At 41.6% G+C, this 25,725-nt stretch overlaps 1 protein-coding gene and 1 long non-coding RNA gene across 4 annotated transcripts in view; one reads left to right on the top strand and one right to left on the bottom strand.

Moving 5' to 3' along the window:
* Ggta1 (glycoprotein alpha-galactosyltransferase 1 (inactive)) overlaps positions 1–21,234 on the top strand; it is a 53,216-nt gene extending 31,982 nt beyond the window's left edge. Inside the window, exons 2-8 of one of the 3 annotated variants that reach the window (XR_016534990.1) lie at positions 191–279; positions 5,036–5,071; positions 7,506–7,571; positions 8,403–8,474; positions 13,799–13,936; positions 18,711–20,639; positions 20,717–21,234. Coding sequence is in view for 2 of the 3 variants with exons in the window: in XM_090330556.1 (XP_090186682.1) it covers positions 200–279; positions 5,036–5,071; positions 7,506–7,571; positions 8,403–8,474; positions 13,799–13,936; positions 18,711–19,404 (1,086 nt within the window). In the remaining variant the exon portion in view is untranslated. Of the gene's footprint in view, positions 1–190; positions 280–5,035; positions 5,072–7,505; positions 7,572–8,402; positions 8,475–13,798; positions 13,937–18,710 lie in introns of all 3 variants that reach the window. The other 2 variants (XM_090330556.1, XM_090330555.1) reach the window with 2 other exon arrangements.
* LOC150065873 (uncharacterized) overlaps positions 12,112–25,725 on the bottom strand; it is a 70,717-nt gene continuing 57,103 nt past the window's right edge. The window contains exon 3 of the long non-coding RNA XR_016534991.1: positions 12,112–13,321. This is a non-coding gene — a long non-coding RNA (uncharacterized LOC150065873). The remainder of the gene's footprint in view (positions 13,322–25,725) is intronic.

Below are 25,725 nucleotides of genomic sequence, written 5' to 3'. Positions count from 1 at the left end.
ACCCAGTTCACCCAATTTTGGATGTTTATGCATTTAAAAGTAGAACACATTCCCCAGTTCTATTCAGTTCTTGTAAGTTTATCTCTTAGCATGAACACAGGTAAGAAACATTAAAAAAAAAAACTATCCCTTGCTTTAGATTTCATTTAATCTATTTTCTACCTCTTCTCTCTCTCCTTTTTGCCTCCAGGAGAAAATAATGAATGTCAAAGGAAAAATAATTCTGCCAATGCTGGTTGTCTCAACTGTGATCGTTGTGTTTTGGGAATATATCAACAGGTAATTATGGAACAGGATGAAATTATGTTGATGAAAGCACTGCTTTAATTCCATTTTACTAACGTCAGCCAAGTTGCCAAATTGAATTAAATCAGGATTAACAGAAACCATAAATAAGGGATTCCATCCTTCCTGTATTCCTGAACCCTAGAATGTCTTTGAAAATCACTAGATCCTCCAAGTAATTTCTTGCTAATGACTTCATAATTCCTCTTATGTTCCTATTACCTTGACTTAAAAACATTTCCATTTTTGTAGTGGTAGGCCAGATCCAGAGAGAGAAAGGTCAAATCAAGTCCAAAATATGTTAGGTAATCTGTAAGGATGAGAAACGGAAATTACCTTTAAGACATTTCAGGCAGGAATTCCATAAGAACTCCATCCTGAATTTTGCAATCAGTAAGGTATTTGCAGAGTTTAAAGGAGCAATTCAAGTTGTTGACTTTTGCTGGAAAAATACACATTGAATTGTTGGTGATTCATTTGTGCCTTGCTGAAACATTGGCGCCCTCTCGCTCTCGCTCTCTCACTCTCGCGCTCTCTCTCGCTCTCACTCCTTATCTTTTAAAAACAGAATGAATTAAATGTTTGTGAATGATCAAACTCACCCGTGAATTCAACTATACCAGCAGCCTCCTTGCTTTCTGAAATTCCAATGCCTTGAAGATTACAACAGTAGATGATTTTAGCCTTAAAAAGTCTCCACAGGCTGCTACTGAAAGGCAGGATGGTTTTGACTTGAGACTGTGGCAAAGCTCAGCTTTCAGCCTCAAGAAGTTAATTGTATAACGGAATTGTACAAAATTGTCATGGCACCATTAGTGAAATGTTTTAGTGAGCCGAATTCACAGTGGTGGCCTAGATTAAGATTTGAGTATCTCTTTCAGTTCTTAAATTCTGAGATTTGATGAACCAGTTTGATTGTCTTGGCTACAAAAAAATGGAACTACCCTTTTAGGTGCATTAATTGCCAGAGAAATCTCTAGAACCCAGCACCAATTATTAGTCTTGAGGTGTGGCATAGGTCTAACCACGTTTAGAATGTTCTCTTGTTTCATTCTGAATAACTAATTTGGAGAAAAATTTGACAAGCTAGTATGTGATCAAGTTGTTTTTTTTTTTAAAGTCTGGAAAGTAGGTCTCTAGATTTGAGGAAACTAGTTCAAAGAAGAGATGACTCAGAGTTGGGTATGAGGAATCCTAGAAGTCCCTTAGACATGCAATAGCTGAAGAAGCATCCTGGCTGGATTATAGAGCTATATTTCCAGGCTGGTCCTGGGTTACCATTTAGCTCCTCTCTGGTCTTAGGCAAGTTACTCCATCACTCTGTTCTTCCCTCTCCCTGGAGCTGAATGATGCGTGAATGTGGTAACATAGGCCTGTAATCCCAGCACTTAAGAGGCTGAGGCAAAGAGATCACAAATTCAAGGCCAACCTAGGCTAGATAGTGAGTTCCAGGCCAGCTCAGGCTACCTATTGACACCTTTTAAATAAATGAATGAGGATATAATGATAGCATCTGTTTCACAGGGCCCTTGGAGGTATTAAGAAAAGTGTATATAAAGCACTTGGGGGCAATCCCCAGGACTTTACATAATCAGTGGAAAAAATGTTAGCTGCCACCATCATTGTATTAGTCAACTCAGCATACCATAACAAGAGATCATAAATTGTGTGTTTTTAACAACAGGAATTTATTTATCATAGTTCTAGAAGCTGGGGAATTCAAGATCAAAGCACTAGCTAATTTGGTTCCCAGATGATGACTCTTTTCCTGGCTTGGAAATGACTGTTTTCTCCCCCTATCCACGCATGATGGAGAACAAGCTCTTTTCTGTTTCTAATAAGGTCACTAATTCCATCCTGGGGTCCCATCCTCATAACCTCATCTAAAACCTAATCACTTTCCATATAACTGAGGCCCTACCTCAAGTTACTAAAACTTGAGTGACATGGCTTCAACATACAAATTTTGGAGGGGTGGGCTTCAAACATTCACTCCTTACCAGTCAACAGCAACAGCAGCAGCATTTGCTCAAAGGACAACACAGCACAGGATACTCTGACAAATGAAGGAATAACTCTAGCAGTCAGAAGCAGGAGAAGTACCCCTTGGGGCTTCTACCTGGGGTTGGGATGCTTATTTAGATAGCCTTCAAGTTTTGAATCTGAACACTTGATTACATAACTTTGGTGGTTAGGGCTGTAGCCACAATTATACCTCCATGTGCAGAGTGGTCCAAAATATGGGAGCCAAAATTTCAAATGTGTATACTGGCATCTGCCTCTTAGGAAAATAGTTATTTTTCAGTGCTGGGTGTGATTGCTGTTTATGAATGGTCAGCAAGGAGGTCTGGCTGCTCTTCTGGCCACTGTCTCATACCTAGACTCGAGCTACAACATCCTCTGGTATGCCGAAGCACTTCATTGTCTATAAGAGGCCTCAAAGAGAGCAAGTAGCTCTTTGCCACTTTGACAAGCTTAGTCTGGTGGAGGCCTGAGATGAGTTGAGGACACTGACCTTAGCACCAAACTAGAAAAAAACCAAAACAAAACTAAAAATAACTAAGTTGAACACATGTACCAACTAGTAAATTGGAGAATTTTTGTCAATTAGTCACCTTAAAAGTATGTTATCTAGGATAGCATTCAATTTGAGGTTGTTTGAAAAACAAATCTTAGCATTTTAGAGCTGGAGAAAACCTAAATGTTTTAATAAAATAACAGTGGTGGTGATGACAGTAGCTACTAATTACTGAATGCCAGGCCCCACAATAATTCCTGGTCTCATAATAGAGCTATAAAGTGGGTAGGTTCTACTCACAAATTTCTAGGTGAGGAACACTGAGTCTCAAAAAGGTTAAATGCAGTTTAGGAAAATTTAGGTCTCTGGGTCTACCTCCACATTCTTCATATACTTCCTATTATTTATTTATTATATTAGTTATTGATCCATCTAGGTTGTATGCCCTGGGTGGAGGAGTTCAACCTGGCTGACAGTGCTGGGAGCAGCACTCAGCACAGAAAAAAGGTCCGAAGGAAGGAGGGCCTCCTTCCCATCTCCTCCTCCTCCTCCTCCTCCCCCTCCTCCTCCTCCTCCTCCTCCTCCTCCTCCTCTTCCTCCTTTCGTTCATTCTATGCCTCCTGCTTCTGTTGCCTGCTACTCCTCTTGTTCTTCTGTCCCCCGATCCTCCTCTTTTTGCAGGATGTGGACTCATTTTCAATATGATTTGTACTCCTTCCTTGGGAAGAATCACTTAATGCCCACATGCCTCACTTTCCACATCTGTAGACTGAGGTTATAAACAGAAACTGCTTCTCTGATGAAATGATTTCTTAAGCTGATAAATGTAAGTTGCCTAGGACAGTGTCTGGCTGAGTACTTGCCATTATGTATATCATAAATCAGAATCGATAAGCTGATTCAGGAACCAGGAACTTTAGAGCCTGGTTTATGAATACTGGGATCAGAGGAGAAATTGAAAGTGGTGAGAAAGGGTGGGTTTTCTTCTTAGGAGAATCTCAGCAGGGGGAGAAGGTGGGGAGAGGGAATAAAGGCTTAAAGGGGTCTTGGCAAAGTCTGAGACATTTATTATCCCTCCTTGAGTGTCAGAGATTAATCTTTTTCCTTCCCTGATGGGAGAAATGAGTTAAGTGAGGCTTAGAACTTGTTCTCAAGTTTGATACCAACTGTTGTTATACTTTCCCCCAGAAATCTCTCCAGTTACTGTCCTCTTGTTCTCCTGCTGTCTGAACCACTGATTCCCCACCCCTACTCTTCAGTTCCTTGCACTCTGTTTTCTAGTGATCTTTTTCAGATGCACACCACACCCTGTCCCACCCCTACTGAAACTCAAGGGCAGATCTCCAGCAGATCCCAGAAAGTTCTGGTCTTTAGCTACTTCTCTATAATTTCCTTGCAGGTGCCATCTTCTTTCCCACCCCAAAGCATTTGCATATTGTTTTCTCTGCCTGGGATATTCCTCTCAATCTTTCTTCATCTTAGCGAACTCCTATTAATCCTTCAGATTTCGGCTAAAACATCAACTCTTCTGGGAATTCTGGAGACATGTTCATGCTTGCTTATGCCTTTTCTCTCTCACACTTCTTGGAATATGAAGTCACATAATTGGCGAATTATCTGAGTAGGAGCTTCCTGCCTTAACATATGTCCCACAGGCATGAGGACTCTGTGTCCTGGCCAGCGGTGTATTCCAGCACTCGGTGTGTAGCACATTCCCATCAAGAATTTATAGAATGACTGAATAGAGGTTAAACCCCAAAGGAGTCATCATTCTGGTCCATCCTTGTAGGCACTTCAAGACAGTCTCCTTACCTTAGGTGGTCAAATGGCTTTGGGTACCATTTTATAGAAGGCTCTATAGCTTTGGTTCTCCTTTTGATGCTGTGTTTCATAGAGGGAGATAAACTCAATAGAGAAGCCTGTATCATGTTGTTTCCTCCTCTAGGCCTTCATCCTTTATCAGGCACTTGTGAATAGGTAGCAAAAGAGGACCTGACTGCCAGTCTTAAACAAACAAACATAGGCATGACATTCCCTTCCTCTGAAGAGCCTGAAGTAACCCAAATAAAATTCCCAGATACCTTATCCTTGGTTATGTCTCAAAGGACGGTAGAAAGCTTGCAGTAGGTAAATGTAGTTCTCAGCTCAGTTGGGGCTCAATGAGAGTGTTGGCAGAATAGTCTTTCTCAGAATAAAAGTAACATGATGTTTTTATTTCTTGTTTGCTTTTAGCCCAGAAGGCTCTTTCTTGTGGATATATCACTCAAAGTAAGTGTCTTGAATTCTAGGTAGCTATTGGCTATCTCCCACATTTGTTCTTGCACCCCCTTCCTCATTTCCCTCCCTGCCCCCTGCCCCACTGCTGGCCCATGACGATACACAGGCCAAGGTGGAAGAGAACAATGTGCACCTGTAGAATTGGTGTTAGGGATCAGAACTGTATTTCTCCAGCCCCAGTTTATAGAAGTATGACTTATATTTTGACCTTGGTTCTATCAAGCGTTCCTTTATGTGGTGTCATTTTGGAAACATTACTGTCTTAGTGATAAAAAGCAATCTGGGACGATATTGTCCATTATTCTTCCCTGAATATGTTGTCTAAAGAACCACACAAAAATTGCTCTGAGACTATGAATCAGGGATAAAAAAAGAAGAAATCCCGAGTCTCATGACAGACTAGCATGTGTCATTATTTAAAATAGGTTTATTTTTTTTTTAAAGTAAAGAAATCAGAGCTATATAAACTTTTATTTTCCTACCTTTGGCTTGGTTCCCAGGAAGCTCAGCACAAAGTATTGTTTTTAACTGCTTGTATTTGCCTTAGTGTCATTTCTGATATAATTTATCTTCTACTATTACATCCTGATTTTTCTACTCATATGGCATGGAGCCGTGGGAACTTGCTTAGACCTACTCAGACAATATTCTCCTGTAAAGTGAAAAGGAAGGTAAACCTTATTTGGGATGACCAAGGTCAAAAGAAAATTCGTATCTGGGCAGCCAGATCACTGTTTCTCTTGTTAGTGCGGTTTGTTCTTGGTTGTTGATCAGAACAACTGCAAGTGTATCAAAAGTCATTTAAAATATTTCCTGAAAGTAAATGAGCTCTAAAACGGACTTCTTAGCCAGACGCAAGCATACATGCCTGTAATCTCAGCTAGTAGGTGAAGTGTCAGGATTGCTTGAGTTTATGAGTATGAAACCAGCCTGAACAGCATAGCAAGACCCTGATTTAAAAGGGGAAAAAAAAGGAAGGGGGTTTCTTGCTGGATACTGGTGGCTCATGCCTATAATCCTACTCCTACAAGGAGATTTTTATCTCTAATGAGCCATCAAAAAGCTGGAAGCAGAGGTGCAGCTCTAGTGGTAGAGTACCACCCTTGAGTGAAAAAGCCAAATGTGAGGAGCCCCTAAATTCAAGTCCCAGTATTAGCATACACATACAGTTTATGAATATTAAGCCTGCTCAGAATTACCTCGCCACCTTATCTATACCAGCAGAAGCTGACTTCCCCTTCTTTCTCCTCCAGAAGCTCATACAAAGAGTCCTTCACAATGTCACAATAAAAGAGTATATCAGCTTTCTTAAGTGGATGGCTAAGGTGGCTTCTAATGACAGCTTCCTAAAGGTCTTGCTTAGCAACCTTCTGATTTCCTGAGGCTGTCGCTGATGACCTTTGGGCCAATGGAATTTTCCTAGGCTGACCTTTGTTTTTTTTTTATATTAAATTTTTTTTTTGTAATTAGTAAAAGGGTTACATGATATTTGCCAGATAGAAGGTGCATTAATTCACATACATTGATACCCTTTCACATGTCTTGGTACCCATTTCCCTCCCCCCCCCACCCGTCTTGGTTTTCCCCCCTTCCCTATCAAATTTCAAATATCCAAATACAAATAAATTCAATATATCAGATAACAAAGTGAGATACTATACCAATATGAGATAACCAAGGGACAGCAAAGGAGATGAGAGACAACATAGTACATTAAGGACAACAATCATTCATTATATGGCTTTTGTTTCAATATCCTGGAGGTCCTTTCAATTAGCTTCACATTATATGGCCTTATGTATCAAGATTTTGCTCTATTGCAAATCTCTGCTAGTAGAGCCCAAGGTTTCTACTGATTATGAGGAATGAGGGAAACCATTGAGCTAGGCTGACCTTTGTAACAGCTTGGATTCTCATAGTTTTGAAGAAGATCATGTTTTTGCTAAGATGTCAACTTGTTATGGTAATTTTCAGCTTATTATGCTTTCTTATTTAGTCTTCAAAATTATCTTCATGGGAGGTTGTCATCATCATCATCATCATCTAATACCTTTCAGAGGACAAAGTTGAAATCCAGAGAGGAAAATAGCCTGTTGTAGTCACACAGCTAGCAAGTAGCATATAAGGGGCTCAGGGCTTTTGTATTACTGCTGCTTCCCCAGTCACTCCCTTTTTTTTCCTTTCTTATCTTGTTCAGGCTCTAGATGAAGAATACTGAATGCTTAGGGGAGAAAGCAGTTTCAGGTCTGTTCATTCCAGTCATCTAGAGGGTTTCAACTTGTTTTTATGAATTGGCAGCTTCAAGTTAGCTTTTCTAAACAGTAATCACTATTATCTAAAAAAACAGCTTTGAGGACTCCTTCCCCTTTTAATTTGAGGAATGCCTCATTTTCTGACACTGTTTATATTCCTTTTCATTTCTTAGAAACCCAGAAGTTGGTGGCAGCAGCATTCAGAAGGACTGGTGGTTTCTGAGCTGGTTTAAGAATGGGTAAGGCCATGGCAGGAGGTGGCAGGATGTGTTTGTCTATCTGCCCAACACTTGAAGAAAATTCAATTCTTTTATGGTCTATCAATTTCCCTTTCAAGACCTTCTCCCTCCCTTATCTTACTTGCTTACAAGGAATGTTACAAGTTATCTATTTTAAAGGTAGGACCAGGATATTTGAGGTGTTTGTTTTATCTTTGGCTTTTGCTAGTGAAGGGTAAGGTGAAGGCTGAAAGTTTAAATTTCAGGAAAGACAATGATAGGCAGTAAATATCCTTAACAGGACTATTTTAACAAGTCATCTGTAACCTCTGAAATAACCTGGGAGTTTCTGGGTCATTAAATCCCTAACTGCTGACTAGATGGGTGATACTAAACAGGAGTGCAGTACCTTTTCAAGAGTCCCGAGTTCTCCTACAAGGTGCTAGAACAATCTTGGTGTCTTCCCTTCCCTCTCTTCCCTCCCCTCCCCTCCTCTCCCTTCCCCTCCCTTCCTGTGTGTGTGTGTGTGTGTGTGTGTGTATGCTTGTGCAGTCCTAAGGCTTAAACTCAAGGCCTGAGCACTGCCCCTGAGCTTTTGTGCTCAAGGCTAGTATGCTAATAATATAGGTATGCAACTCTACCTATAGCTTTTTGATGGTTAATTGGAGATAAGAGTTTCAAGGACTTCTCTATGCATGTTGGCTTCAAATGATGATCCTAAGATCTCCTGAGTAGCTAGGATTACAGGTATGAGCTACCAGTGCCTGGCTAGGAGACAATACTCCACTGTCCTATCACCCCAGATCTCTCTCCTTACACACCTTGTTTTCTCTTTGTATTTACAATCCACAGTTATCAAGAAAAGGAAGAGGACATAGAAAACAGAGCGAAGGAGCTTCAGCTACAAGACTGGTTTGATCCAAAGTAAGAAGAGAAAGCTTGTTCCATGTGCAGTGAGTTCAAAGCTTGCAAGAGGTTGGGGGCCTGCAGGGTACCCTGAGTGCCACTGAGCACATTCTTTTCTGGGAGGAAGAGTCTTAGTTTGTATTAGACCTTGAGCAATGGCTTTGGCAAGAAACTGAGATCTGATGTTTTGAACCTAGTGGACAGAATAATACCATAATTTGGGGTGGGAGTTAGGTGTACTGGGCCTTGAATGTAGAAATTCACACTCTTACTTTGAGGGGTAGGGTTTGATCATGGAGCTCACACTCAGGATATGTGTGCTGTTCCTGAGCTCTTTTGCTCTAGGCTAACATTCTACTTTGAGCCACAGTCCACTGTCAGCTTTTTCTGAATAGTTTATTGGAGATATGAGTCTTAGGGACTTTTCTGCCAGAATTGACTATGAACTGCAATTTATCAGATCTTAGCCTGCTGAGTAGCTAGGATTATGGGGCTTGCTTGAGCCACCAGCAACTGGAGAGACTCATACCCTTGCTTGCAATTTTTGCTGAAGGCTGGCACTCTATCACCACTTAGGCTACAACTCCTCTTTTAGGTGTATGTGTGTGTGTGCGTGTGTGTGTGTGTGTGTGTGTGTGTGTGTGTGTGTGTGTACATTCCAGTCCTGGAGCTTGAACTCAGAGTTTAAGTACTCATGGATTTTCTTTTTTTTTTTTTTTTTTTTTGCCAGTCCTGGGCTTCAGCTCAGCGCCTGAGCACTGTCCTTGGACTTTCTCAAGGCTAGAGCTCTACCACTTGAGCCTCAGCACCACTTCTGGCTTTTTTCTATGTATGTGGTACCGAGGAATCGAACCCGGGTCTTCATGCATGCTAGGCAAGCACTTTAACCACTAGGCCAAACTCCCGGCCCTACTCATGGATTTTCTGCTGACGCTGGCTTTGAACCTGGATCCTCAGATCTTAGCCTTCTACATATCTAGGATTACAGATGTAAGCCATGGTGACTAGTCACTTCTAGCTTTTTACTGGTCAATTGGAAATAAGAGTTTCACAGACTTTACTTCCCAAGACAGGATTCTTTTTTTTCATACTCCTGAGTGGCTTGGATTCAGATGTGAGCTACTAGCACTCAGATAAGATTCTAATTCTAACAATAACTTGATAATAACCTGGGTACTCTTTAGCTTCATAGATGAATCACAAATAATAGGGCTAGAATAGGCCTTATAGGCCACAGCCATAGGACCTTAAGTTGTAGCAAGAAAATTCTATGACTTGGTTGTTAAATCATCCATGAAATAGAAATGATGAGAAAACAAATCTGATGAGGTCATGAATTTGCTTATCAAATATGGCACCCTGCAAATATTTTTCAGTTATGATGTGCCTAGGCTAATTTTGAACTTGATCCTTAGATCTCAGCCTTCTGAGTAGCTAGAATTACAGGCATGAACCACTGGCACCCAGACAAGAAAGGCTAGTGTTTCTATGGCAGTTGTACTTTGCTAGGCAGGGCCAGTGCTGAATTTATAGAGGCAGAAAGGAGAGATAAACCATGGCCAACTTCTGTCACCCTTTTCTTCCCTACAAATGGCTTAGCTTTATCTTTAAATAAAAGACACAAAGATATTTAAAGACTCTTGATTTGAACCAGCACTAAATTAAAACCTCAGGGAAGTCTATTTCTTACCTATATCAATCACTGTATACAAGAATGAATGGGTAAATGAACATATTATACATTATATCAATTTATCCTTTTCTGTAAACTAATTCAGTCCCATTACAGTGTTTTGTGCATGTATGTGTACCTCAAGATATCTTAGCTTCCATGACTCCAGGTCCTCATTTTTCTCCCCTCAGTTCCCCCTTCTCAGCATCCTTGGTAAAGACTTTTCTCTCTTCCCAGCCATCATACAGTTAAGTTTCAAAGGGCTGAGAGGATGGCCTGTCATCTCTTTTTCCTATACTAGTTTCCATTCTGCTCCCATTCACTCCCATGGCAATAGATACCACCACGATGAATGACTCACATTTGTAACTTTACTTTCCTAGGAACTCTGACTTGTATCTACCTGCCTGCCTGTCTGCCTGCCTGGCATCTCTGTATATCTCACATGATCCAAATGGATTTCTCAGTTGTACACCACCCTTGTTCTCATTTCTCATCTCAGGAAATAGTTGTGAGAAACTTTTTCCTTTGTCTACCCACAGTCTAATGAATTATCATGTTCTGTCAATGCTTGCACCCAAAACTTTCTCACATCCTTCCTTTCTCCACAGCCACAGTCCTGGTTTGTGCTGCCACCAGCTCTTTGCTGGTTCCTTTATTGTATCTTAATGAGTGATGGACCTTGTATATTTCTTAGCCTACTGAGTAATTCATAGAATTTTAATACTTCCTCTAACCAGTTGTTGAGTATCTCAATGTACCCATAAATAAATATATAAAATACAGACGTTACCAAGAGCATACAGGCATATGAACTTTGGTTACAGAGACTTATTTTTCAGGAAGCTTTTGGTCTGTACTGGCCATGCTGAGGTCACACAGTTGGGTGTACTGTTTGGAAGGAAAACCTTTGAACAGCTCTTTCCTGGTACTTATTCTTTTCAGTGCCCCATCTTAGTGATCTTGGATATTTCAGACAGTTAACATTCTCAGAGATGAGAATGTGGTCTCAAGTATGTGGTCTGCCCTAGGTAATTTCTGTTTTGACTTTGGATGACTAAGGCTCTTTGATGCAGAGGTTCATCCAGGAAGTTGATCTCAGTCTCATTGTCTGTCCTTCTCTCCATCTCCTCTTCACTGCCTGCATTTCTAGGCTATTGTTTGGCTTCTTAGGCTGTTAATATGTTGGAATTGTCAGTGGAATTGAATGATTAACTTCTGGGAGAGAGAGCATTTTCATTTGTAGTTAAACATTAGGTTGTGTTTGGTTTTTTTTTTTTTTACCTATTGCTACTTTCTCTTCTTGCTTGGAAGAATTCTTCTCATCCACATAACCTAGTGGACCCTGGTTTTCTTTTTTTTGTTTTTTGTTTTTCTGCATCTTTCTAGGAGACAGTCATCATCCTACAGCTGAGGAGTGTCTAGAGAATTGGTCACACACTAGGGTCTCAAGGGGCAGAACTGGGTCTCATTTCACTCAGCTTAATGCCTAGCCCCAGTTTGACTCTTCATAGGAATTAAATGGCCAAAAGCCCCTTCCTCCTTCCTAGCCTCACTTTATTTGTAAATTAGGATGATGGCAACACTTCATAGGTGAGGCATGGAGATTGAATGGGGAACTGAAAGTCATATCATTCACTTGATATGCATACTAAATTAAATATACATTCTCCTTCTTCCTTCCCCCCTCCCCCCAGGTTTTGTGTTTGACCTTGGGCTTGAGCTCAGGCCCTGAACTGCTTTACTCAAGGCTAAACCTCTACCATTTGAGCCACAGCTCCAGTTCTGGTTTTGTTTTGGGTAGTTTTTATTGTTTGTTTTGGGTAGTTAATTGGAGATCAGAGTCTTACAGACTTTCCTTGCCTGGGCTGTCCTTGAACAGTGATCCTCAAATCTCAGCCTCCTGAGATGCTAGGATAACAGAGGTGAGCCACCAGCTTGTGACTTTCTCTCCTCCCTCCCTCCCTCCCTCCCTCCCTCCCTCCCTTCCTTCCTTCCTTCCTTCCTTCCTCTTTCTTTCTATAAATTTCCTGCTTACCAAATACATGGCTCAAATTGAGCAAGTAAGATTTAGTGAACTAGTTTAGAACTACTAAAAGATCCTTGACAGCCTAAAACTAACATTACGATGAAGCAGCTAGCCCTAGATGACAATTTAGGTTAAAAAGCATTGGTCAGAGAAGAATATGCCATGAGTGCTCATTCACTCATATAAAGTTGTGGCTTGAAATCCTGTCATTTCAACTAAGTTGTGCTGTTATAGGACTAGAAGCACCACTAGGGCAAAGTCTTGATAATCCCATCTGGCTGAGCTCAGGTGGCCCTGTGGACGCTGTGGGGAGAGAACAGGCTAAAGGTCCGTCCTTCACATTGCCTGAAACAAGTGCCTCGGACCAGTGCTCCCCCGATCTCCCTGTCTGTCTCAGCAATGCTATATAAGCATAGCCAGTTGGGACCAGACTTTGCCCTAGTTACTTGTCTGCCTTCTTGGGACTCAGTCAGGATGCTACCACAGAAAGGCACAGCAAAGGCCAGGGAGAGACCAGGCCCAGACTGTACAGGATAATTCTCGGGGATCATGCACAGGTTTCTGCTTCTCAAAAGGGAAGTACATACTTCTTGAGCACATGGGTAACAGGGTAAGCTGCCATCAAACCATTCTACCTCAAGCTCCATCTCTGCTGGGTCCTTATAGGGTTCCATGCTTTCATATTTCCCCATCCCAGTTTCATGGTTGTAAGTGCTCCCAGGTGGCTTCCTGTGTTTGTGTTGGCCTGGAGGAATTCCTTTCAAGTTTTCTCTCTACAGAAACCTTATTTCTTTACTTCCTTCTCACTCTGTGTTCCTAGCAAAGAAACAACAAGGCCTAAGGAGAGCAGTCTTCTCTGGAGCACTGTGTTCCAGCTTTGTCCTCCTTGGGCCTCTGTTGAGTCCTTCCAGTTCTGGCTGCCTCTGTGTTCTTGTCTGTGAAATAAATGGTAGCACCAGGATTTCCTTTTGTATGGAGCCTTCTTGACCAGTAATCAGTTTGTTACCCAGAAAATCTCTTTTTGGCTCAAAGCAAAGTATGCCTTTTCGCTTTCAGCTCTGTTGTCTTTCTGTCATCTTTCTACACCGATGATTAGAGTCTTCTGAGGCCCAGATGATATCCATAGAGCTAAATAACTTAGAGATGCCATGAACAGCTTAGAACCTGGGGGAAAAGGGAAAATTATTCAGAAGGAGGAGGAAAACAAAGAAAATGGGAGAAGAAAGAACACATGATGTGTAAGAGTCCCATATGGGTCAGGTACCAATGGCTCAAGCCTGTGGCTCATGCCTGTAATCATAGCTACCTAGGAGGCTAAAATCTCAGGCTTGCAGGTTGAGGTCAACCCAGGCAGAAAAATCCTTGAGACTCTTATCTCCAAATAACCGCAAAAAGCCATAAGTGGAGCTGTGGCTCAAGTGGTAGAGTGCTAGCCTTGAGCATAAAAGCTCACAGACACCACGCAGGCCCAGAGTTCAAGCCCCAAGACTGAAAAATAAAATACAGAACAATACATAAAAATCCCACAGGGCCCTTCAGGATAGTCTCAGGCACATGAGTGGATCCATTTTTTTTTCTTGGAGTCTTTGCCCTGATTTAGCAGAGCTGTCACTGACATGGGGCTATATGTTTTATCATCAGGAAACGCCCAGAGGTTGTGACGGTGACCCAATGGAATGCACCTGTTGTGTGGGAAGGCACTTACAACAGAGATATTCTAGAAAAGTACTATGCCAAACAAAAACTCACCGTGGGGTTGACGGTTTTTGCTGTTGGAAGGTAGGTATCACTGGTAAAAATGTCCTTTGCTTTTTCTTATTGCACTGTCAGGAAACCCATAGTGTCATGAAAGCTATCTATGATTCGCCTGAATTCTCATTAGGAGAACCTTTAAGACACTTTCAGTGACTTCTGCTGAGACCCAGCCATCAACAGCATACCTGAAACCATCTCCTTCCTGACCTCTAGCAAGCTAGACAACCCAAGCATACTTCATTCTTCTGTGTTCTCAAGGCTTCCCCATTCATGGATTCCTCAGGTAGCTATTGCCTGGTCATTCTGGATTTGACCCTGGAGATTTGGGCTGCTCAGAGGTTTCTAAGGTCAGACAGGTTTTAGTTTCAGCTTCCATTTCCTTGCTCAGAACATTTGATCTAGAAAACTTGGAGTCATTCATACTTAAAAGGTTAGCTAGAATTTTAGAATCTCAGAGTGTAACTTAGCATTGGTAGTTCATGCCTACAATCCTAGCTACACAGAAGACTGCGATCTAAGGATCATAGTTCAAAGCCAGCTTGAACAGGAAAGTCCATGAGACTCATCTCCAATTAACCACCAATCTACCACTTGAGCTGTGACTCAAGTGGGAGAATGCCAGCCTGAAACAAAAACCTAAGAGCATTAAGGCCTTGAGTTTAGGCTCCAGTACCTGTAACCAAAACAAAACAAAACAATAAAATGCAGCTATTTTGCTTTCTTGAAGAAGCAAATGATTTTTCTTCTAAAATATAACTGTGAGCTCAATTTTCCTATGTTTTTTTTTCTGCCCCCATCCCCAGGCCTTTTCACATATAGTGCTTGGAAAAGCTACATGGAAATATCTTTTCCCTGCCTTATACAAAGTTGATGTGAGCTTGATCTTTAACAAGTAAGGCCTAACAGTGGACCCTGTGGAAAGCTGACTGTGAAGACTCTCCTCCCCAATCCCCAACAGCATTGCTGTTGTATCCATAACAAAGCCGGTCAAGTTCAATTGTTGCCAAATGAACTGATTCCAGAGGCCTGATAGTGCTGCTAATAGGAAAAGGTGACCAGAATTTTACTTACAAAAATCTCTAATTGTGTGATGGGAGCTAGTGCTTAATTCACCTAATCAACTGGTATAAAAGGGGACAGGCCAGCCATGTTGCAGATAGATTTATTTGATCTCAAGATTTCCCCAAAGACCAGATTTATTTGATCTCAAGATTTCCCCAAAGACCAGATGATTGTTCACTGATGAGCAGTGGCATCAACCACCTAATTGCAACTCTGCAGAACACACACACACACACACACACACACACTTTGTAGCTTGCACATCCTGGTAAAACTGTGCTCTCAGCTCCAAGGCAAAAGAGGACTGTTTGTAGTCGGCAGTAGTAGAGTGGATTTGGACCTTTAGAAAGTATTATGGTTAGTTTATTTTCAAACAATTCACTGGGCTGATTGCAGTGCTCTAATATCTAAATAATGTAAAACCTCACAATGTCACATTCACCCCCATTCCAATATTGTTTCCAAGCTTCAGAGAACACTAGACATTTCTTAAAGTTCTAGAGTTCAGAATAATGTCCTGGTCATAAGTCATGTCAAAGTCTCTTTTTGGAGTGCTCGAATATATTCTATTCATTTAAAGAACCAATGCTACAAAACCTGGAGTTTCTAGCATTCAACAACAAGAGCACATTTCTTCTTTGCAAGCAAAGAAAGGAAATCTGAGAGGCAAGGAAAAAATGCCATTTGTTACTATTTTCAAACCATCATGATTGGCAGGTAGTGTGTTCAGTCTATATTCACAGGGCATGAGTTTTAGGTTTGGATGAATTACATTAGCTATCTGACTTCTTTCTCTTCTTATAGCATTCATGGCTTCACAAAGACAGTCTGTAGCTTGAGTTTGTAAAAACTATCAATATAAAGCCAGGTGCCAGTAGCTAAAACCTATAATCCTAGCTACTGAGGAGCCAGCACTCTAAGGATCAGAGCTGTAAATCCAGCCTGGGCAGGAAAGGTCTTTGAGACCATTATCTCCAATTATTCAGAAAAAAAACGATCCAGAAATGGAAGTGTGGCTCTAGCCTTAGGTGAAAAGCAATAAAAGTGCTTAGGCCCAGCATTCAAACCCCAGTACTAATATACGAGCTCAAGCCAGGGACTGGCAAAAACAAAAGCAAACAAAATACTAACTGCTAAATGTCATCAGGGATATGGAGAAACAGGAACCTTTATTCATTGATGCTAGGAATGCAAAATGGCACAGCCACTTTGGAAGAAAGTTTGACAGTTTCTTCCAGAATTCAGCCAACTCTTATCATAATCCTTGACATTTATCCAAATGAGGTGAAAATTTATGCCTACACAAAAACCAGCGTGCAGATATTTTTAGAAGTTTTATTCAAAATTGTCAAAACTTAGAAGGAATTGACTTGTCCTCTGACAGGTAAATGGAAAATGTGGAATATTCAGACAATAGGCTATTATTTGGTGCTAAAAATAAATGAGCTATCAAGCCATGATAAGACATGCATGTGCCTTTCATGCATACAAATAAGTGAAATGAGCCAATCTGAAAAGCTGCAGACTATATGTTTATAACTATGATATTATCGGCAAAACTACAGAGATAGCATATAGGAATTTTGGGTAATGAAACTATTCTGAGTACCATTATAATGGTAGATACATGTCATTTTCCCCAAACCACAGACTATACAATACACAACATGAATGCTAATATAAACTCTGCACTTTGGAAATTAGTGGTGTAATAGTGTAAGTTTGTTGACTATAACAAAATTATCATTCTATTTTAGGCATATGGATATGGCAGCAGGCAGTGCATAAATGTAGGCAGGAGGCATATGGGAATTTTCAATACTTTAAGCTCAGTACTTTTTCTCAATACTTTCAGCTTTGCTGTGAACCTCAAACTGTTTTTTTTTTTTTAAAGTCTGTAAATAAAAGTTTAGAGGTTAGCAGTATGATTCAGTTGGTAGAGCACTAACCAATGAATAAAAACATCGGGTACAAAAATATCCTTTAGCAAGGATTTATGCTAGCATTTCAGGATAAAATAAGGAGAAATAGAAAAAAGAGAGAGAGCTGGGCATGGTAGCTCTCTGTAATCTTAGCTACTCAGGAGGCTGAGATCTGAGGATCTCTGGCTCAAAGCTAGCTAGGCACTAAAGTTCATAAGCCACTTATCTCCAGTTAACCACCAGAAGTGATGCTGTGGCTCAGGGGTAGGGCGGTAGCCTTGAGCTGAAGAGGTCAGGGACAATGCTCAGGTCCAGAGTTTAAGTCCCACGACTGATGAGAGAGAGGGAGGGGGAGAAAAATATGGACTGGATATCTGTGTTCAAGAAGTAATGTACCCACTACCTGATGAATGTAACTGTAACTCCTCTATATGTTACCCCGACAATAAAATACAACAACAACAACAAAAAGAAAAGCAAGAGAGAAAAACATTTCCCATACCCCATGTGGAAAACAGATCAAGACTCAAAATGGTTCCTGTCTATAGACTTTTTATACTTTCTGAGCTAGAATGCATATAGTCCTGTCATATAGCAACTCCTAATCTTTAGACAATGGTTCTGGGTAGTTAAAATGGGTGAAGGCTGCTAACCCTCAGGACGTCCTCTGGCCAGAAAGTTTTTTGTTTTTTTTTTCTGCCAGTCCTCAGCATTGAACTCAGGACCTGGGTGCTGTCCCTGAGCTTCTTTTGCTCAAGGCCACAGCTCTGCAACGCAAGCCACAGTGATACATATGGCTTTTTCTGCGTAGTTTATTGGCAATAATAGTCTCAAGTACTTCTCTGCCTCAAAATGTGATCCTCAGATCTCAGCCTCCCGAGTCCCTAGGATTACAAGCATTAGCCACTAGCACCTGGGTTTTTGTTCTTTTTTCTTAAGACAAAAAAAAAAGGTTTAAATAAGGTGAAAACTTTGCTATAGCATTTGGATGAATTTATAAGGGTCATATCTAGATAATGGATTAGTGTTTGGGGTGCACATAGGAGGCTGGCAGGATGACCATCCTGTATGGAAGGAGCTCCACATCCTGGCCCCATTCTCTGCATCGGAGAGGAGGAAGAGATGGTGCTGATGGTTGGGCTTAGCCAGAAACAGGGGGATTGGATTGGGGGTATGCATCCCGGAAGTGGTCTCAAGGTTCATGTCACCTTTGTACCTTTGCTGAGGTATAGTTTGGGGTTTTTGAAGGAGGTAAAAAATGAATACCTTTTTGACTCCGTCAAGTCTGAGCCAATTTATAAATTAGACAGAGGGCCAAAACCAAACACCCCAAAATGATAGTAAATATCACCTCTTATAGTTAGTTAAAGCTGGTATTGGAACGTAAGCACAGAACATCCTAATGATTGGCCCACAGCATTAGAAGGACTCTGACAATCAGCTATCCACAACAGTAGAAGCTACAGACTTGCAGATACAAGAATAGAGTCTGTAGCACTACGCTCACTGGCAGGCAGCACAGTTAAGAACACATGCTCTCTCAGACTGGCAAGAGGACAGGGCTGTGCATGCCCAGTTGTTCTTCTAACATCAGCAGTCAGATCAATCACTCCACTTCCCTTAGGGCTAAGTGACATGACGGGTGGAGAGTTAGGCAGGAATGTTACACTCACAGAGGTCCCCGTACAGAGGAATACCCATCTGGGTTGTGAAAAAATCTTTCCCTTTTGAACTATAAAATTTAGGTAGTTATACTAGCATGTGGTCTCCTGTAAGAATCCAAAGGTGAAATCTATTCCTTCTTTTTGTTTCAGATATATTGAGCATTACTTGGAAGAGTTCATAATATCTGCTAATAGGTACTTCATGGTGGGTCACAAGGTCATCTTTTACATCATGGTGGATGATGTCTCCCAGATGCCTTTGATAGAGCTGGATCCTCTGCGTACCCTCAAAGTGTTTGAAATTAAGCCTGAGAAGAGGTGGCAGGATATCAGCATGATGCGCATGAAGACCATTGGGGAGCATATTTCAAGCCACATCCAGCACGAGGTTGACTTCCTCTTCTGTATGGATGTCGACCAGACCTTCCAAGACAATTTTGGTGTGGAGACTTTGGGCCAGTTGGTGGCTCAACTCCAGGCCTGGTGGTACAAGGCGAATCCTGATGAATTTACCTATGAGAGGCGGGAGGAGTCTGCAGCATACATTCCGTATGGACAAGGGGATTTTTATTACCATGCAGCTATTTTTGGAGGAACACCCATTCAGGTTTTCAACCTCACTCAGGAGTGCTTCAAAGGAATTCTTCAGGACAAGAAAAATGACATAGAAGCTGAGTGGCATGATGAAAGCCACCTAAACAAGTATTTCCTCCTCAACAAACCCACTAAAATCTTATCTCCAGAATACTGCTGGGATTATCATATAGGTCTGCCAACGGATATTAAAATTGTCAAGATAGCTTGGCAAACAAAAGAGTATAGTGTGGTTAGGAATAATGTCTGATTTTACATGGTGCTAATGGGATTCTGAAAGCGAGAGAGTATCCTTCTGGCTAGTTTTCTCAGAAATTTTAATTTTAAAAATACTAACATCCCTGTGGCAAAACCATGCTATTCTGCCTTATAACTTTGAGCCTTGTACCATGTGAGAATGAATCTAGGGTAATCAGATGTAAATTTCCCAGTGATTTCTTACCGATAATAGATGGGGGAAAATACTATCAGCTGAACCAAAAAGAATTTGTCACAGGCAAAGAAAGAGCCAGAACATTTTACTCATGTTACTCATGTGAGGCAAACACAGTGGAGAACAAAGTAGTAAGGAAAGTATTTGACAGCGAGCTATGGCTGGGAGGGTGGTAGAGAGAAGAGCATTAATTCCAGTGTCCTTTTGTTTTTGAGGGGTCTAATGCAACATAAAGTTGCTGTGTGGCAAGAGAAATCTTAGTAAGGATACCATCTACATTGGCAATCCTCAAAGGCTGATAGCCTCAAGGTTGATAGCCTCAAGTCATGAGTAGTTGATGCTCTTTACTCATCAGGATACAGTGTGGCTTCTGTGCAAAAGACTGGTTAAAATTCCCAAAAGAGATCTTGGCTGTGCATGTTAAGAGTTCCAGGGAATCTGAATGGACCAGAGGGTGCCCACCTTGACATGAAAAGAAAGCCTCACAAAATAGCAAAAAAGAGGGTGGAAAAAGAAGGTCTGACCACTGGGGCAGTGGCATTCAAGTGGCACAGGGCACACGGGTGACCTCTGGCCTTCTCAAGCCAATGACTAACAGCAGGGCTTTAAATGGAAGGTACATTTTGTTTTGCCTAAGTCATATTCAGTCACTTGATGAGGAGAAGTAGATGGTGTCAGAGAAGAGGAAGACCCACAGTACACTAAAGAGACCTTCAAGAAGCTTGGCTTCATCAGAAGGCAAAGTGTTATCAGCTGATCCGGATACCTGCTCTAAACCCCAGGGTTCTTCAGCCCATCATGACTCAACACAGAGGGCTGGTACCGAAGTGCAGACCAGAGATAAAGCGCTGCCACCAAACGATCTCCATTTTCCTACTCCTGTTCTACACTCCTGCACTACAGAAGTATAGCAACCAGATGTATTTGACAACTTGGTTAATTGATTTTGTGACAGAAGCATGAGGGATGGTAGTGAGATGGGCCGGTTGTCATGACTGAGCAGTTGAGCATTCAGTCACTTCTCTAAGAGAAGCAGTGACAGTCTATGGAAGGTAAGCAACCCAACATAAGAGACTTGGCAGGCAACATACACATCTGCATGTATATTTATATTTTGCTTATGTTCCAGTTTAGGTCCTTTGTTTGCATCTTCAAGCAATGTATTTGAAGAGCCTTTGCACTCGGCCTGGAATCTGGAGCAAAAGGCTTGAGAGAAACGAAACATACATTTTCTTTACCATTTCACTGTGCCTTCTACTCTTAAGTCTTGCCAAATGAATGAATGAGTGAATGAATGAAGTCACATTTCCAGCTCCTGCCCCTCCCCCTAAAAAACCCTCTCGAATTAGTGAGCTTTGAAAATGGAAATGGAAATCACATATCAGTTAAAGATCTTGTTTCTCCATTATACACATTGTGCTGGGCCCTGTCTAGAGTAAGTTGCGGTTAAGGGTTGAAGTGCTGAACCAAAGAAACGATCTATCATGGAAGTTTAGAGAAAATGGCTAAAGAAATTTTGAGGGAATTTCTTGATTTTAAAAATTCTTTAAATCATTAATGGGAAAAATTCAGGGCCTTGTTAGTGATAATACTTAAACTTTTTTTTTTAATTTTGCCTTTTCAATTGAATAAATTATTTTCTCAATACATTCTGGTCTGCTCATGGATTATGCATTTCCTTCCAAACATGTTCAGAACTGTCAACGGTAGGATTTTAGGTTCCTAGACTCAGAACCTTCTTGCCTTTCTGAAAAAAATGTCCCATTACAAAAACAGTACTACAAAGATCAGACTTGAGGTTCACACCAAAACTTGTAAAACGCGCTCACATTGAGCTTTTCAACATGCACTGAAATAACTGTCAGCCAGTGTAGAATCATCAGTGATCTCTTGAAGCCCAGGGTGGAGAAACAAGACAGAGGGAGAAAACAATGCCGTAACCATATCTAGGAGTTATTAGTCATGACATCTGGAGAACATCTGGTCAACAGGAATGGCTGATTTTTCTAGCAAGCCTGGTAGGTATATTTACAATATAAAAATTGAAGGTAGGTTGAAAATGTGGCTCAGTGGTATTGCCCCAGATTAGCAAGCACAAAATCTTGACTTCAAATCCAAGCACTACCAAATAACTTACAGATAATCAGGCTGATATGGTGAGATGGTTGCAAGGCAGGTGTTGTACTGCTTTAACCTGTACTCTCAGCCCAATTGAAATAGGGTCTTGCTTTTCATCCAGATCAGCTTAGACTCTAATCCTCTTACTTATACTTTGGGATGATAGGCATATTTGACCACACTCAGGTAAGAGTTGAGATGGGGTCTTGCAAACTTTTGCTTCGTGAGTAGGTAGGATTATGGATGTGGGCCACCCATAATTGCTGACTTTCAAATACATATACATATATTTTAATAGGGATTAGTGTGAATCTCTTAAAGTCTCAGATCTGAAAGGATTCAACAGTATATGGTGGCCACATGGTAGAGGATGAGTCCTATTATACAAATGAGCAAAATGAGGTTCTGAAAAGCCAAACTGTCCAGTTGGTAAATGGTTGTGTTGAAGCTCAAACCTAGGAGTCACAGGAAATATGTGCCAATATAGCACATATGGATGGCCACATTTCATAGCTTGGAAAATGCAACTTGTAAAGAAATTACAAATTCAAAAATGCAAAAAATTCACAAGTGCAAATTCTTGTAAAGAATTCTTTGCGTAGGAATTAATAGTTTGAAAACTAGATAACAACCTAGGCCTGTACGATCTCCCACTTGTGGTATATTAAACCTGCTTCAGATTCATCAAATAACTTTAAATTCATCATGTGAGAAAGACTGTTCTTACCTATCAGTTGTGTGTGCAGGGCTGATATAAATACCGTGTAAGCATGGAGCTGCTGCACCAATGCAGTCCCTTGGAAGATGTGCCTGGACAAGGAGCAGGTGGACAGGTCAGCCATGCATCTTCCCACTCCAGTTTGAAACTGAGAAGCACATGCAGGCATGCAGCTCAAAGGAGAGAAGCTTATTTAAGGCCTGAAAGACTTTCTTTCCCCCACTTTTAATTTTGGCATTTTGAGACAAGGAACAGTGCTCCGATTTATAGCCCTGTAGATTGGCCTAGAACTCACAGTCTTTTTTCCTGTGCCTCCAAAGTGCTGAGGTTATAGGTATATACCACCATACCTGGCTCTTTTTTCTTCTTGGAATGACAGCTTGTATTATTCATAGTTAAAGTCACCATCACACGAGATCCTGACAGTACCAGTGTTCATGAGATGTGTACTATATTAGCTATAGCTATAGCTATATCAATTCAACAATATTTTTACAAGCAAAACTTCATTGAATGTATAGCACACCTCACATATTTTAACAGGGGTAAGTAGGGATCTTAGTCAAAGTCTCAGATCTGGAAGGGTGAAGAACCAGGATTCAAATGATCTGTTTAAAGCCTGTCTTCTAACAACGGCACTGAGCTACTTCCCTCATTCTCTTACACATACTTTAACCATTTTGAACTATCGACACCAAGAGAATCACTATCAAAAGGTTATGTTCTAAAGGGAGAGAACTGAGCATTCTGAAAACTTGCAAAGGCAAGGCATTATTCAGTAAAAGCAGGTCTGTGGAACCTGAGCAGGTCCAAAATGTGTACATAGCTAAGGAACTATGGAGGAAAGAAGGTATTCAGGGAGTGGGAAAAAGCTTCATAGGACTGACTGAACTGAGCTTTGACAGATGAGAAGGACTCACTGTAAAGCTGGATAGATTGAGAAGCAGCAGGTATGAAGCATGGAAGCCCACAATTCCTACGTACTTATAAAAATGGGGCTTTGGGATTGGATAAAGTCACCAGACAGAGCCTGTTTGAAAAGAAACAAAAAGGGCTCTCTGGCTGACTGGCCTACATTCACCCAGGATGTGTGGGTCTCCTACTTCTCAGCAGTCTCATCTTCTTTAGGGAACCCATGTGATTTCTACAGAAACCTGCCAGAGATGGAACAAGCAATCTAGGCCAAGTTCATTTGCACTTTCTACTTCCCTACTCCCAGTTGCAAGGATTGGTTAAGGGATGGGCAGGTACCTAGGAGTAATTCAAACAAACGTTCAGATGTTTATTAGAGATAAGGAAGCTTACAATTCTGGTTGATCCAAATGAGGAGGAGGTAAGCCCTGGCATGAGATACAGAACCACCTAAGATCAGCACTGCTCGTGTGTTTCTCACATGAGCCAGTAAAGTCGCATTGCTGTTTTAAGCCTGTTGACATTGGGCTTTCTTCAACTCATCATTGAAACCTCCACCATCAAACCCCTCTAGAATTGTTAGCTCTTCATAGACAGAATCAACTCTAGTATCTATTATCTCACCTATTTCAGGAGCACTACTTAATAAACATGTACTAAACGAGTGGATGACTGCATTAACTTTCACTCCCATTATGCCTCATAAGAGATGACTTTAATTTTTAAAAAGTCATCTTTTGTGTGTCCTACTTAAAAAGCAGGAGTTGTTTGGGCCAGGAGTTTGGCTTAGTAGTAGAGTGCTTGCCTAGCATGCACAAAGATTCAGGTTCAATTCCTCCATACCACATACGTAGAAAAAAGCCAGAAGTGGTGCTGTGGCTCAAGTGATAGAGCGCTAGCCTTGAGAAAAGCCCAAAGGACAGTGCTCAGGCCCTGAGTTCAAGTCCCAGGACTGGAAAAAACAACAATAATAACAAAAGCAGGAGGTTTTGCGCCTGGCACCTGGCACTTTTCCTGTGGCCACATATGGGAACTCAGAGGATCTGTAGCTTACTTTGAATCTTAGGCTCTAATGGTGTGACAGAGTCTGCAGGATTTAGTGCTAGCTACTTCAAGGGCAATAATGTGTGGTTTACATTTGCTTCAGCATTGCTTCCCAGCTTTGGAATGCCTCTCCTCCCTGCTCCACCCTTAGGGAAATTTGGCAGTGGCAATGTCTGGGTTGAAGATATTTGGGGTTGTCAGAACTGGTATGTGTATGTGGGTGCTACAGGTATCTAATGGGTAGAGGCAAGGGATGCAGCTGAACAATTTAAAATGCCCACAACAGTCCCCCTCGGCAAAGAAATACCGGGTCAAAATGTCATTAGTGCCAAGGCTTAGAAACCCTGACACCAGGTTCTCTTGGGCTTTATTAAGAAACATGGAGACAAACACGCATATCTCTGGACCTGGAATAGGATTTGATGGCCATTAAGAGCTTCTAATGTATCACCCCCCTTCTCTCCCTCCTTCCCTCCCTCCCTTCCTCCACCTCTCATTTCTGCATATGAGAGAAAACATGCAACCAGTGAGAATGGGTAGCAGTGGGAGTGAGGAGGGCAAATGGAAAGTGTGAAGAAAGGCAACTATTGTCCAGGAACTTTATATACATGCATGAAAACAGAACAATGAAACCTGTTGAATTGCTTTAACAAAGAGGGGAAAGAGGATGAAGAACTCTTGCCTTGAGATAGGCCAAGGACAGTGCTCAAACCTTCAGTTCAAGCCCCAGGACTGGCAGAGAGAGAGAGAGAGAGAGAGAGAGAGAGAGAGAGAGAGAGAGAGAGAGAGAGAGGGAGGGAGGGAGGGAGGGAGGGAGGGAGGGAGGGAGGGAGGGAGGGAGGGAGGGAGGGAGGGAAGGAGAGAGAGAGGGAGAGAGAGAGAGGGAGAGAGAGAGAGAGAGGGACGGAGGGGGGGAGGGAGAGAGAGGGAGGGAGAGAGGGGGGGAGGGAGAGAAAGGGAGAGAGAGAGAGGTAGGGAGGGAAAGAAAGAATGAAGGGGGGAGGGAGGGAGAAGAAAAACCTGACCATTCCCCGTTTGGACACCAGAGGGCATGATTTTCCAACAATAATCCTGTTTCAAGCATTTCTAGAGTTGATAGGACTGGATTAGTGGTTGTGAGAGTAGCTATACAGAATATGATTGGTCATAAGGGTCCACTATCCAGGAAACTTTTCTTCACCCTGGACTAGCTGAAGAGTTTTCTGTTGTTCAGGGTTACACTGTAAGTTCCCTGCTTTTACATCCCTCAGGTAGATGGAGGGCAGCTTGCTATTTACACCATGGGACATTGCCTCAAAATCCAGAGGAGCCCATGGGAGTTAGAGCTAGTTTTTAGTGGTAAGGGA

The sequence above is a fragment of the Megascapheus bottae genome, chromosome 3 (assembly GCF_031878675.1).
Source record: "Megascapheus bottae isolate mThoBot1 chromosome 3, mThoBot2.hap1, whole genome shotgun sequence".
Taxonomy (NCBI): domain Eukaryota; kingdom Metazoa; phylum Chordata; class Mammalia; order Rodentia; family Geomyidae; genus Megascapheus; species Megascapheus bottae.
The sequence above is the reverse complement of the archived record's forward strand: the minus strand, read 5'-3'. Positions and strand labels throughout refer to the sequence as shown.